This window comes from Podarcis vaucheri (genome assembly GCF_965113315.1).
Source record: "Podarcis vaucheri genome assembly, chromosome: 13".
NCBI lineage: Eukaryota > Metazoa > Chordata > Lepidosauria > Squamata > Lacertidae > Podarcis > Podarcis vaucheri.
The window spans coordinates 39674058-39689497 of record NC_138751.1 but is presented as its reverse complement, the minus strand read 5'-3'; the positions used below and the strand labels follow the sequence as shown (position 1 = coordinate 39689497).

General features: G+C 43.7%; 1 protein-coding gene and 1 long non-coding RNA gene across 3 annotated transcripts in view; one reads left to right on the top strand and one right to left on the bottom strand.

Moving 5' to 3' along the window:
• Positions 1–7083, bottom strand: part of LOC309516024 (RNA binding protein fox-1 homolog 1-like) — a 42148-nt gene extending 35065 nt beyond the window's left edge. Inside the window, exon 1 of one of the 2 annotated variants that reach the window (XM_082194492.1) lies at positions 6895–7083. In XM_082194492.1, coding sequence (XP_082050618.1) covers positions 6895–6981 — 87 coding nt within the window. In that variant the 5' untranslated portion in view covers positions 6982–7083. The remainder of the gene's footprint in view (positions 1–6894) is intronic. The other variant, XM_082194491.1, reaches the window with a different exon arrangement.
• LOC309516085 overlaps positions 1–15440 on the top strand; it is a 29597-nt gene that overhangs the window by 2509 nt on the left and 11648 nt on the right. Inside the window, exon 2 of the long non-coding RNA XR_014212758.1 lies at positions 12478–12816. This is a non-coding gene — a long non-coding RNA (uncharacterized lncRNA). The remainder of the gene's footprint in view (positions 1–12477; positions 12817–15440) is intronic.

The window sequence follows — 15440 nt, the reverse complement described above, 5'->3', positions numbered from 1 at the left end:
TTCCAGCAGATGTCAAAGCAATAAACAACTACCTGACATTCAGAAGACATCTTAAGGCAGCCCTGTTCAGGGAAGTTTTTAACGTGTGATATTTTACTGTATTTTTTGTTTTTATGGAAGCCGCCCAGAGTGGCTGGGGAGGCCCAGCCAGATGGGCGGGGTATAAATAAATTATTATTATTATTATTATTATTATTATTATTATTATTATTATTATTATGAGAGAAATCTCCCCTCGCCATGAATTCCCCTCCTCACAGCTGAAGGAGCTTAGGGCATACTATGCCATCTAGCATTGCAATAATTAGGACACTTTTGACAGTTTTGTGAAAGTTTCCAAGACTGGGTGCCCTTCACTAAAAACCTGAGTGCAAAATATTTTTTCTTCCCTTCGGAGCTAAAGGCTTGAGCTGCACATGAGAAGACATGTCAGAGAGAGTGCTTCTAATCTGAGGAGCAGATTACTCATGTGTGTGTGAGAGAGAGAGAGAGAGTCAGGCGCTTTAAAAAGCCACCTGTCTCCTATGAAGTTCTTTTCCTCATTTAGGAAACAAAGGGAGTAAATAACCAGCTGAAATTTTCCAGCCTTCCAGCCTGTTCCCTGGGTTTATGCGCTGCCGTCCTGTCCCGTCACTGCGCAAATCACAGACACTCGTCACCACCACTGGGTGGTTTAAGCAGCACCCGGGAGGCCATTGCTTATCAATGCTGGCTCCACTTCCAGGTCTTATAAATAGCTCCACTTCATAAACAGCACCTTCTTGTCAGTCACAGCCCAAGAGGGGCCCGAATTGGGGGTTGGATCATAAATAGATTTACTCTCCAGTCCCAAGGGATCTTTCTGAGGCCCAGGGATTGCTGAGGTGCCTTTGGCAGGAAGCCAGGTTAGCCTTGCATTTTAAAAACAAAATAAAATAAAAACTTCTGTAGATAGTTTCTCCTCTAGCCCCCATCCCAATGACGGGGAACCAAATACAATGCAAGCCACTTTTGAGTTTCTCTGAAGTTAATAAAAAATAAGAGTAATAATAATGAGGAGGAGGAGAAGGAAGATAATGCTATTATTTGTACCCAACCCATCTGACTGGGTTGGCCCAGCCACTCTGGGCAGCTTCCAACATATATACAGTGGTACCTTGGGTTACAGACGCTTCAGGTTACAGACTCCGCTAACCCAGAAATAGTACCTCGGGTAAATAACTTTGCTTCAGGATGAGGACAGAAATTGCATGGCGGCAGCAGGAGACCCCATTAGCTAAAGTGGTACCTCAGGTTAAGAACAGTTTCAGGTTAAGAATGGACCTCCAGAACGAATTAAGTTCTTAACCCGAGGTACCACTGTGAAAACATAATAAAACATTACATGTTAAAAGGCTTCCCTATGCAGGGCTGCCTTCAGATGTCTTCTAAAAATCAGATAGTTTTTTTATTTCCTTGACATCTGATCGGAGGGCGTTCCACAGGGCAGGGGCCACCACCAAGAAGGCCCTCTGCCTGGTTTCCTGTAGCTTCACTTATTGCAATAAGGGAACCGCCAAAAGGCCCTTGGAGCTGGATCTCAGTGTCCAGAGGGGGAACTTAAAATGTAAGATTTTCCCCCATGGCAGAAGGTTTATGGGTTTGGGGCCTATGAAAAGGGCCACAGCTCTGCGACAGAGCATATACTTTGCATGCAGAATTTCCCAGGTTCAACACCACTGATTAAAAGACTCAGATAGCAGGCAATGGGAAATACCCTTCTCTCTGAAACCCTGGACAGCTGCTGTTGCCAGTCAGAGTGGACAATATTTGTTGAGCTAAAGGCATCTTCCTATGTACCGTGATGCTAAAAAGTGAACAGGGTCTCCCACGAACTGTCAACAGCTTTAAAAAGGAGCAGCAGGTTATGTTCACATGAAAATTACTGTTATTTTAATATGACTTTTGCAGTGGATCTGCAGACATAGAACTGGACACACCTGGGTGGTGACTCCTCACATCTTGACATGTTAGCTGCAACTAGAGCCTGTCACAACTGGTGCACATTTCAGTAATCCAGCCAATACATTGGAGCTGACATAGAAATAACGTTGAGATAATTTTTTTTTGCCACACCATCCAGTACTTAAATCACCTGGGGGAAACTATAGTAACCCCACTTAGACTCCTGTCATGGACAAATATGGTAAGTTGCAGGATTTGGTGGCGGGGAGGGTAGTATTTGTCCCAGTTTCAGTTATTCAGCTTACAAGAGACCTGGTCCCAAACTATTGAGGTTCAGGGCTTTAGTATGTTTTCTGTGCCCTAAGAAAGGAAGGAGAAGAGGTAGCCTTGCTTTTGGTGTGGCTGCTAGCCTACAAAGTAAGGGCTCAGCCAACTGATACTAACTCAACGTTTGTCTTCAGACAAACTTGACCAGCAAAAAGGCTCTGGAATTAATATGCAGTGAATCAAACCAGAAGGGGAATTTTCTGAGCTGTTCCTCACAGCCACACCAGGGGAATATGGAAGACCTTAAAGCAGGCATGTCCAAAGTCCGTTTTGGGGGGGCTAATTCGGCCCCCTGGTAGGTTTTATCCGGCCCCTGTGGCAGTTTCTTTATTGGGGACAAATCCTAAAAAACGCTCAACAACTTTGGTCAGCCCTCACGCACGTTCACTTAATCAAATCTGGCCCTCTTTGAAAAAGGTTTGGGCACCCCTGCTAAAGGGATGTCACCAGTCTTGTTCTCATAAAGTCCTTTATTTGCTATACATGAAGCAGCAATCATTAGTTGCTTCCTTGAGAGGTCTTGTGAAGGCTTGCCCTTTTGCTCAGGCAGGCTTGGACACGGATTTACATGTTAGAACCCTCTGGTTTCCTTTTTATTTGCATTTATTTTATTTATCTATAAGAAATACTTCTATTCCACTGTATCATAAATATATACCATATATATATATATATATCACAGCAGTTTGCAACAATATAAAAACATGAAACCAGACAATAAAATCATAGGAAGTGAAAAAGAACAAATTAAAAGCAGAAAGAAATTAAACGCAAACAGCAATCGACATCTGTGAGGGGATGTACTCTTAATTGCCTGCATAGGCCTGGCAGAATAGGAAAGTTTTCAGCAGGTGTTTACAAGTTGGCACAGGGGGCACCCACTGAATTTCAAGTGGCAGTGTGTTCCACAGGACTGGGCCAATGACACTAAAGGCTCAGTTTCTCATTGTTGTCAAAGGAGCTTCACCAATTCAGGGAATGAGCAAAGATATTCCTGCAGATGATCTCATGTGAAATCATCATCATCATCATCATCATCATCATCATCATACCCCGCCCAACTGGCTGGGTTTCCGCAGCCACTCTGGGCAGCTTACAGCATATATGTATGCGTTTGTAAATTGTCGTCTTAATTTGTTTTAGGTTGTGTTTTAATACTTTTGACGATATAGTCGTTGGTTTTCAGTGTGTGTGTGTGTGTGTGTGTATCAATCCAAGTTTTTTGAAATGTTAAGCAGTTTCAAAGATAATAAAGAAATAAATACAGCAGTCCCACTTTGATTTCTACAACTTGTGATCATGCCTTGTTCATGCCAGATCCATATGTGCAGAGGTTCTACCAAGCTGTTAGATTTCCTTCTTTTTGACAAAGCCCCATCCTGCATATCATCTGGAACACTTTTTATTCCAGCCACGGATGAGCACTGATGTTTGTATCGGCTTATCCCTTGCCAAATATACTTCAGTAGGATTTCCCCTGCAATTTTTCCCCTGAATATTTTCGCACCTCTCACAATATGTGTGAAATGACAGATGCAAATATTTAGAAAGCTTGTCAAGATTCTCTGTTCTGCCAGCTTTTCGGTTGGCAATTAGGGCCGTCTGAGATATTATGAATGCATGAGGCAGAAAATCTCAAAGCGGGTGTCCTGTCCCTCTGCCTATACTAAAGCAACAATTGATCATTTGTAAACTTTTAATGGCACACGAAAAGGGGGCCTCTCAGGTCAGGTCTTTCGGGGGGGGGGTTACTGGCAGCAAATACAGTGGAACCTCGGCCCCTGAACACATTGGGAGGCAAACGTTCCGACTCCCGAACAATCGAAAACCAGAAGTGATTGTTCTGATTTTTGAACGTTCTTTGGAAGCCAAACATCTGGCGTGGGTTCCGATTGGCTGCAGGAAGCTCCTGCAGCCAATCGGAAGCCGCGCCTTGGTCCCCAAACCATTGCAGAAGTCGAATAGACTCCCAGAACAGATTAAGTTCAGGAACCAAGGTTTTACCGTAGTCAATTATTGATCAATTATCAATTGTGGCATTGATTACCATCAGCCATTTTGGTGTTGTTGTTGTTGTTTTGCCTCAGACACCAAAATGCCTCCGTTGCGCCACAGTTTATCATTGCTGCTGTTCCAAAGAGACATTCATATTCTGATTTTGTTGACTCGTGACTCATAATTTTGTTGTCTCATTTTTTAAGTTGTGTCTTTTCATGGGTTTGAATCTACTACCGTCTAGTGTTCAAGGTTGCTCGCGAAACAAGTCACTTCTGTGTGTGACTTTGAGCACTTATTACAGCTGCGGTGGAAAAGGTGGGCTAAAAAAGCATAGTTACAAAAAGGGGCACCGACTTGCACGCCACATTGAGGCAGCCCAGAATCCCACCCCCTCAAGCACACGAGCCCCCGTCTGTCGGTGGCGGGGGAGGCTCAGCCCCCTGCCCAAAAATATTGAGGGGGCCAGGGTCCCACCCTCTATAGTTGGTGCCCCTGGTTACAAAAATAAAAGAAAATAAACTTGGGAGTTTAAACTTCTTTCACATGTGGTGGACATGCAGAAAAAGTTAAAGAATATTGGGAGATGATATATAATGAGATGAAAAAATTGTTTAAAACAATGTGCCCCCCCCAAAAAAACAGAGGCATTCCTGCTAGGAACGACAACAGCGGCTCGGATATTGTTAGCCCAAAAATGGAGGGTGAATGAGGTCCCTAGTAAGGAGGATTGGCAACTTAATATGATAGAATATGTAGAGTTAGCAGAATAAGAGAGCAAGAAGAACAGGTATTTAAAGAGGGGTGGAATTTTATTTTATTTTTAGTAAGTGGAAAATAACTGTACACAGTTGAAAACGCTGGCAGTATTAAGGTAAATTCAGCAGCTTAACATATTTAAAAGGGATGTAAAATGGGGTAATGATTTAGATGGATATACAAGAATATGCAGGAATTATGGGTAAATTAAAAGAACCTTGGAAGGGGAAGGAGGGAATGTATGTGTATCATGAAAGATGTTCATGTGGAAATGTAAAACCTGAAAACCTCAATAAAAATTATCTAAGAAAATAAACTGGGAGTTCGGCTGCACTGTTCAGCATATGAGGGTCACAGAGAGAAACTGTCAGCCACAAATCATTCTGCAGGAACCTCAGCTTTGTCATTTTGGCCACGCACCTTTAAATCCTTTGTCCCTTGTGCACCAACGTTCATAATGCACACAAAAATCAAAAGCACAGAGGGGAAAGAAGAAGTGAAAATATGGAGGCTGTGTCATTCCTCTCAGTGTGCAAAATACAGAGGGCCTGCCCAGCAGTGCATGTAGTTGCTGAGGGCAGCCATGTTGTTAAGGGCACCAGTGAAGTAGCTCAAAGTTCATGTGGTTGCACCTCAGCATAACCATGTGGGATCTTAAGGGGCAACACCCATGTGGTGAAACCAACCAGGTGTCAAAATATCTTTTACTAGGCCTGCAAATGCCACTTCATTTGCTCAGTAAAATTATTATTATTATTATTATTATTATTATTATTATTATTATTATTATTCACACCTTTCTTCCAAGATATTCAGCCTGAGCAGTCTCTGGCTGCTTACTACACACCACACATTTAAAGCACATTTGCCCCCCAAAGAATCCAGGGTTCTGGGAATTGTAGCTCTGTAAACTACAGTTCCCAGGATTATTGTGGGGGGGGGGAGCTTTAAATGTATGGTCTGTACCCAGCCTATGAGGGAGATTAGAGCATTCATGTTAACCTGTAAATTGTTTCCTACAAGAATACAGTGGTACCTCGGTTTACGAACTTAATCTGTTCCAGAAGTCTGTTCTTAAACCAAAACCATTCTTAAACCGAGGTGCGCTTCCCCTAATGGGGCCTCCCACTGCCGGTGCCCTTCCACCATTCAGATTCTGTTCTTAGACCGAGGTAAAGTTCGCAAACCAGGACACTACTTCCAGTTTTGCGGAGTTCGTAAACAGGGCTGTTCTTAAACTGAGGTACCACTGTACCAGAAATGACCCTTCACTCAGAAGGACTCAGATATGGCATGACATTATAAAGAACCTGGAAGCCACCGTCAGTTTAGGGGGCTTAAAGGCTTGTGGACATAACCAGAAGGCAGTGAGCCCCCAAGAGAGAGCCAGTTGCCAGAGCTTGTCCTTTCTCTTTATTCACATGTAATGTCTTCCTCTCCTTTCGGATTTATCTGGCTGCGTCCACCAAAGTCAGAGGCTGTTTTATGACACCACCATTTTAAACCGGCACGTAATTTAAATCCGCGGAGACTTCTCCCATTAGGTTTGCAGGGCCTTCCTGCTGACAGAGTCCATCTGCTCTACAGAACCCACGGAATCGGGTGCAAAATGGACTGATCTCCGCGTTTCCCAACGGAGACGTGAATATCTCTCCCCTTACAAGGAAAGGACCTTCTCTCTCTTTCTCTGAGCAATTCTGTAAAAATAACTCGTCGGGAACGAAGGGATTTATCGTTGCGGGAGACTTTATCAGCTGTCCCCCCTCAAGACCACCAGCCAGCCACAGCTGGGCCCTGTCAATGACACAAATCTCACTCCATTTCCCTCTCTCTCACACACACACACACAAACACACTCGCATGCATAGATAGGAAGAGAAACATTCGTACCTGAACCAGCCCGGAGTAACACTGGGGTGCCGGCGGGTAGACAGGCAGGCTGTAGGGGTGCAAAACCACAGCTGGAGGGGAGAGCATGGCACATAATAAAGTCAGGGCCCAACCACCCAGTCCCAAAAGGAGTCAAAAGCGCCTCTGTCCAAACTGCTTTGGCACCAGCTGAGGGAGTGCTGAGTGGCAGATGGGACGGTGCCATTGAGAGACGCCAACAGCTGTTGGGAACACAAGCTCCCGTCACAAACTGCCTGGGCAAAAAGCATCTGCCCTGGGATACGGTCTCGCCAGGGACGTGCAATTTTACGAGGCACAAAGTCAACACGAGGTCCGGAGGCAAACATGGCCTTTCCATTTATGTGTCGCTCAGCCACGCCGATGCTGCAAGTTGTCAAGTTTTTGAGGGGTTGCTTATGGGTCATTTGTACAGTGGTACCTCGGGTTAAGTACTTAATTCGTTCCGGAGGTCCGTTCTTAACCTGAAACTGCTCTTAACCTGAAGCACCACTTTAGCTAATGGGGCCTCCTGCTGCCGCCGCGCCGCCAGAGCATGATTTCTGTTCTCATCCTGAAGCAAAGTTCTTAACCTGAAGCACTATTTCTGGGTCAGCGGAGTCTATAACCTGAAGCGTATGTAACCTGGAGCGTATGTAACCCGAGGTACCACTGTTTTGGGATGTGCTGGACACTGTAGAAGAGGGGTCAGCAAACTTTTTCAGCAGGGGGCCGGTCCACTGTCCCTCAGACCTTGTGGGGGGGCAGTACTATATTCTGAAGGGGGGAAATGAACAAATTCCTATGCCCCACAAATAACCCAGAGATGCACTTTAAATAATAGGGCACATTCTACTCATGTAAAAACACGCTGAATCCTGGACCGTCAGCGGGCTGGATTTAGAAGGCCATTGGACCGGATCCGGACCCCAGGCCTTAGTTTGCTTACCCATGCCTTAGGCCAGGGGTCACCAAACCTTTTCAGCAGGGGGCCGGTCCACTGTCCCTCAGACCTTGTGGGGGGCCGGACTATTTGGGGGGGGGCAGGGAACGAATTCCCATGCCCCACAAATAACCCAGAGATGCATTTTAAATTAAAGGACACATTCTACTCATGTAAAAGCACGCTGATTCCCAGACCGTCCGCTTGCCTGATTTAGAAGGCGATTGGGCCAGTTCCGCCCCCCGGGCCTTAGTTTGCCTACCCATGATGTAGAACCTATTCTTTTCGACTGTCCACTGTACAACCAGCTACGTAAACACATGTTACCCTCCCCACTTTGGGTAGTTTAACACCATGGCACAATGAAAATATCAGATTCTACCCGGAGGTAATTGCAAGGGTGGCTGAGTTTCTGTCGATAGTATCTCTTAGAGTGGCACTGTTTAGCAGGAAGACAATTCAATGAAAACTCCTGTTACTATATATCTTATATGGCTGTTTCTTTGTACATATGTTTTTAAAAATTGTACAGTCAAACCTCGGTTGTCAAACTTAATCCGTTCCAGAAGCCCGTTCAGCTTCCGAAACGTTTGACAACCGAGGTGTGGCTTCCGATTGGCTGCAGGAGCTTCCTGCACTCAAGCGGAAGCCGCGTCGGACGTTCGGCTTCCGAAAAATGTTTGAAAAATGGAGCATTTACTTCTGGGTTTTCATCATTTGGGAGCTGAAACGTTTCAAAACAGAGGCGTTCAGGATACGAGGTTTCACCATACAGTGGTACCTCAGGTTAAGTACTTAATTCGTTCCAGAGGTCCATTCTTAACCTGAAACTGTTCTTAACCTGAAGCACCACTTTAGCTAATGGGGCCTCCTGCTGCAACCGTGTGATTTCTGTGCTCATCCTGAAGCAAAGTTCTTAACCTGAAGCACTATTTCTGGGCTAGCAGAGTCTGTAACCTGAAGCGTATGTAACCTGAAGCGTATGTAACCCGAGGTACCACTGTATTTGGATGTTTTAAGATTGTCTTTATCTGTAATGCCTATTAAAGGCTTGGAGGAAGAAAGGAAGGGAGGGAGGAAGGATTGGGATTCATTTGCAGTTTATAGTAGTAGTAGTAGTAGTAGTAGTAGTAGTAGTAGTAGTAATTTATTTATACCCCGCCCATCTGGCTGGGTTTCCCCAGCCATTCTGGATGGCTTCCACTGAATATTTAAAACAATACAGCATCAGACATTAAAAACTTCCCTGAACAGTTGTTTTTTTAAAGTAAAATAGTTTATTGCCTTTACATCTGCTGGGAGGGCGTTCCACAAGGCATGATTCAGACAACATACCCTCCAACATTTCTCCAATGAAAATAGGGTCCTATTCCATGGTGGTGATGATGGTGGTGGTGGTGATAATTTTATTATTTATACCCCTCCCATCTGACTGGGTTGTCCCAGCCACTCTGGGCGGCTTCCAACATGTATAAAAACATAATAGAACATTAAACATTTAAAAACTTCCCTATACAGGGCTGCCTTCAGTTGTCTTCTAAAGGTTGTCTAGTTACTTATCTCCTTGGCTCGGGAGTCACATAAAATTAGGGTTGCAATACATCTGTAATTTCCCAGACCTATTCTGGTGTAAATCTGCAAAAATGTCTCGACATATAGCAGCCTATGTTGGCAGAGCCACTTTTACCGCTTTTCCATAAAAAATAGGTAAAAAATTGCCTTTTTTGTAATTTTCCAAAAAAGCTTAACAGCTTTGCCAAAAAAGCTTGAAATACGGCAGCCCTACATAAGTCCATACCCTCCAACGTTTCTCCGATGAAAATAGGGACACTTGAAAATGCTTAAGGCCCTCCAATTCCAACGTAAGCCTCAGACTCTTGCATAAATGTCAGCCTTTGAAATCACTGGGACCCACAGCTCAATTCTTTTTGTTTTATTTATTTATAGAATTATTTATAGACCGCCCTTCATACAAAGTATCATGGTGCTGTACAACAAAACTGACGTTCAAAAAGCATAAAATAGAAAATAATACAGAATGATTCTACATATGAACCCCTATTCGAAAGACCGCTGTGCTCAGAAGGGCATACTGTACCTCTGAGTGGGAATTTGATTCAGTGAGCATTTAAAACCGAATCTATCAAATCTGCGCTTTCCAAAACATCATGAGAACTGAAACACAGCCCTCCTTAAAAATTGAAAATACTAATGCCAATTTTGTGATGCACTTCTCCAAGTAACCAAAGTTGACAAAAAATCATACATTAGGGGAGAATGTGCATTAAAAAATGAATAGATTAGTCACTGAAATATATTATATTAGGTGAAATTTCTTGCAAAGATATGTGCATTAGTCAAAACTGCATGTAAAAAAATGCATTTTAAGGGAAATTCACACTAAAATGCTAGCAAATTTTCATGAGTATCTACAAAAAAATATATCAACAAATTGCTGCAGAATGTTTCTTCAGTGGCTCCCCATCTGCAGAATACTTTCCTCAGAGAAGCTTACCTGGCGCCTTCATTACATATATTTAGGTGAGAAGCGAGAACGTTTGGATGACTAAACAATCTATGGCCTTTAAAAGTGTGTTTGTGGGAGGCAGGTTATAGGTTTGTATTTCTGTTCTTCTGTTATGCATTGTATGGTATCTTTTTGTATTTTTATATGCCCTGCGATCTTTGGATGAAGGGCGGTCTGCAAATTTAATAAATACAAATAAATAAAAAATAAATAACTGTGGAGAACCAGTTTTAAGATTGGGGGGGGGGGATGAGAAGCTGAGTGAACTGACCTTGGCACCTTTATCCCATAAACCCAAAATATTGGTATCTGTGTGTTTTATTATCCAAGAAATGGGGGACGCCATGCAAGTGGAAAAGGCTCTTGCAGAAGATGACGGATTCCCCTTTGTTGGTGGCTTTTAATCAGAGGCTGGAAAAGTCATCTCTCATGGGTCCTTTAGGAGCAGATTTCCCACATAAAATGGGGGCAGCGTTGGACAAGATGACCTCTAAAGTCCTTTCCAACTCATTGATTCTACCCCACCCTTTTATTTATTTTTAGTCCATCTCCTCATTATATATATACCTTCCCACTCTAAAATCTGGTGACGAAAATCTTCCATCTGGCATGCTGGCAGCCACTGCTGAATATGCTTCTGTGCGCTCCTGAGAGATTTGGGGGCTTGTTTGCTTCTTTTGAAAGAGAACAGTTAAGGCTTTCCCCTCCCTCTCCACAAGCTTTCCATTATTCTTATCTGCTTTATCGCTGCTGCTTTAATGCCAGGTCTGGGGTTTGTTACTGTTTTCCCTCCATTGTTTTATTTGCTGTTTTATCACTGCCTGATTTTATCTGTACTGTTAATTGCACCCCGTTTGGGAAGCTGTTGGAGTGAAGAAGCAGGCTAAAAATTGCCTAAAACAAACAAGCCATTCAGGACAGCTAACACCGTAATAGCTGTACAAGGTTTCCACTTTTTCTCTTAAGAGATCTTTGTATCTAACCCTTTGTTCCACTCTCCAGGTGGTGGTTAATTGTGTGGCCAGGAAATCAATCAGCACGACTCTCTGCTGCCACCTCAAGTCTAATACGGATATTAAAAAGTTCATAAGAAAGCAAAGGAAGCTGTGCTCTCTCTTTTTTTGGGGGGGGGGGTCAAGCAAAATGTCAAAAAATAATGAGCAAGGTTTCAGGTTCTTCCTCATGCTGGGTGCTAAGCAGGGCAAGGAGAGAGAAAAATATGGTGATGTTGAAGTCACAGGCAGGCATAGGCAAACTCCGCCCTCCAGCTGTTTTGGGACTACAACTCCCATGATCCCTAGCTAAGAGGACCAGTGGTCAGGGATGATGGGAATTGTAGTCCCAAAAAACATCCAGAGGGCAGAGTTTGCCTATGCCTGCCACAGAGTCATCACAGTCTTAATAAAGGTAAAGGTAAAGGGACCCCTGACCATTAGGTCCAGTCGTGGCCGACTCTGGGGTTGCGGTGCTCATCTCACTTTATTGGCCGAGGGAGCGTACAGCTTCCGGGTCATGTGGCCAGCATGACTAAACCACTTCTGGCGAACCAGAGCAGCACACGGAAATGCTGTTTACCTTCCCGCCGGAGCGGTACCTATTTATCTATTTGCACTTTGATGTGCTTTCAAACTGCTAGGTTGGCAGGAGCAGGGACTGAGGAACGGCAGCTCACCCCGTCACAGGGATTCGAACCGCCAACCTTCTGATCAGCAAGTCCTAGGCTCTGTGGTTTAACCCACAGTGCCACCCACATCCCTCACAGTCTTAATAATGGAGACTAAAAATGCAGACTTTGTGGCTGACATCAACTAGATGTCTCTGTCCTTCTCTGCCCCTCAAACATCTAGTCAAAAAACCTCTGAAGATCTCTACAGCTAGCAGACCCTCCAAGTGTCCCTATTTTCCAGGGGGCAGTCCCAGATGCACAGAAGCCATCCCAGTTTCTGGTTGATCCCACAATGTCCTGCTTTCCCTTAGGATGTCCCCGTTTTCATCGGAGAAATGTTGGAGGGTATGAGGCCTACCTGTTTCTCTTAATTGCTTGCAGGAGAAGGCACCTTTACTGCTTCATCGGTGAAAGGTTTTGTTTTTTGTCTTTTTGTTTTACCGGCTGCAGGCGACCCTGACAAGAGTGGCTGTGCATGTCCCTCCTTCCCCCAATACCCCATGGCCCACATTTGCCAGTACCCAAGGCCCACTTTTGCGAGGTGCAGAGCAAGATAAACTAGCAACACTGGTCTCCGGAGAAGACCAAAGAGCCTTGAGGACCAGAAGAAACTCCAGTTTGTTTGGTCCTTCTTGTTACCAGCCTGGGGGCCCGGTTCTGCGAAGAGGTTAAGGCACTAACAGCGTTATTCGCCTTTCTTTTGACCTGGTAAGAAACTCTGAATGTGTGCACTTGTTGCCCACCCCCTGCTGACCCCACCAGCATCACAACACCAATCAAAACACCCAGGTACTCCAAGTGACCCTTTCATAAATAGGGGGAAGTTTCTGTTTCTTGATACTTGTGGCTGGAAAAATCCCTCTCAGTTTTGTTCATTTTGCCTTCTGGGGAAGATACGATATATGATATACGATATATCTTTATTGTCACTGTCCTATGCAGGACAATGAAATTGAAAAGCTACATAAAACTACATAAAAACTACATAAAACATTCTAAAAATTCTAAAACCCCATTTTAAAATACACTATACTATAGAACCCCCTTATGCTGCGTTTAGAACCAGAATTGCATTTGCATAGAAACTGTTTCTCAGGCGGCTAGTCCTGGCCTTTATAACCCTATACCTTCTTCCAGAAGGCAGAAGCTGAAAGAGATCATTTCCTTTTTCAAAAACGACGATCACGAGTGTTAAGTTGTGGGGCAAACATATCAGATGACACAGCGATTCTTCAAACAGCTCTTCTTTATTCAGAACAGAACTAAACTGAGGGGCTCAGTCAGCCTGCTTATATAGAACTCCAGAACAATGTAACTGTTGCCATTTTCTAAAACTATCCAATCACTGAACGTCACTTTTCGATCCTTCATTTGCATACAAAACTATCCAATCACAGAACGTCACTTTTCGATCCTTCATTTGCATAACTATCTACAGTATCCCCCTGCTGGCCCAGGGTGAGAACTTCAGTACATAACAACAAGCATTCATTCAAGTTAGTCAAGAATCCAACCTTCTGTGTTTTCAAAAAGTTAAGCAGCTGATGGAAGAGGGCAGACATACCTTGGCCTCTCAACATTTGCCACATGTAAATTGGTGCATAGGGACACAGATCTGCTCCCTTCCACCATGATAGAGGAACATGTAAATTTGCAGGTTCTGTGTTTCCCATTTTTCCAATCTTAAATTCAGTTCTCCACATCAATTTGCTTTTTTTTTAAAAAAAGAAAAACCTTCATGAAAATTCAGAAGCAGTTTCATGCGAATTTCTCTTTATACCACTGCATGCAATTTTGACTAATATACGATTTTTTTAATTTGCTGCACAGCTTGGGGCAAGAATGCTTTTTAGATGTTACTTTCACAAACAGATGCATTTTCACGTGCACCTGATTCTGTGTATTTGTGTGCACAATACTTGGCTGGGGAACCGCATTGCAAACTTTGGAAAACCACACATTGTGAAGGACGGCCGTGTTTCAAATTACATCTTGTTTTGAAAACGGCGAATGAGGTGGGTTCGCCTTTAAACGAGAATGGAATGAAATTACCCTACCCCCTCGCCAGCCATAGCCATCTGTCCCCAATTCTAACATATTGCTGGATGTTAGAACTGTAGCGTTTTGCAATTACGTGTATAAACAGATTCAGCAAGTGATTAAAGTGTTACTATATTAGGATGCAGTTATGGTCACCTTGCTCCTACACAACACAGGAGGAGGAAGGGCAGAAGAGGCTACCGCAGAATCATGGAATCGTTGAGCTCCCTGGGTGAGCTCAAACCACCAACCTTCTGGTTAACAACCAGATCCACTGACCCACTGCACCACAACAGAGTTGGAAGCGCCCTCATAGAGCCTTAAGTGGCGTGATGGGAACATACAGTCATATGTGGTGGGATTGTCCATTGGTTAATGAATTTTGGAAGCAGCTTGGTATACAAATATCGGGAATTGTGGGTAGGAAGGTGGGAATATCTAAATTAATGGTTCTTATTAGTCTGAGTAGTACCGAGTTAAAAACAAAAGAGGAATGTAAATGGGCAAAATTGATGGTAACTGCAGCCAGATAGGTTATAGTGAGTAATTGGAAAAATGCAGAAGAGTTAGGGGTGAACCAATGGAGGGAAAAACTGAATAATATTATAATTTTAGAATATCTAACTGCAAAGATACACAGAATGAAAGGGTTTAAGGTCAGTGAGAAAGAGGAAGTTTCGCTTGAGAAGATATTGAATTATTTGGGTAGGTTTGAACAATTTGGGGCAATTAAAATGTTAAAAGTTAAATAAACCTTGTGGATGGAGGAGTGTTAACGTATATAAAATTGTACATATGGTTGATTTGAATATGTTATTATTGATGATGTATACCCAATGTACCAGCCGCACATGAGGAATGTTGGGTGTTGGTAAAAAAATATATATATTTTAAACATTTTTTTAAAAAGTGGAAAAACTCTGGCCTCTCACACCAAATTTGGCCAGTGAGGCTGTCCCGGGCAAGGCAGGCCCACTCACCAGGCACTCAACATAAAGCGTGGAACTCTCACAAACCCAAACCCGGGTCTAAGCGGAATGGAAACCCCTGTTAGAGCAAAGTTCCCTCCCCGCCGCCTTTCCATTTCAGAAGCAGTTTCAGCACAAACCCCTTCCTCCATCGGCAAGGGGCTTGCACTAAATCCTACCAAAACCGAGGGATTAAAGTGAGTTTGGACTTCAAAGCGGCTCAGAGGCAGCAAAATAAAAAGGGTCTTCGCTTTCGCAGCTGTTTCAAGGCAAAACCTCTTTGGGACTTCAAAGCACCAAATCCCCTGATGCCACCAGGCGATTGATAGGCAGTGGAAGGAGATTAGCCTCATAAATATCTGGCCTGTGACGCCAAAAAGGTCCCCATCCTTATTGGGGGCCATC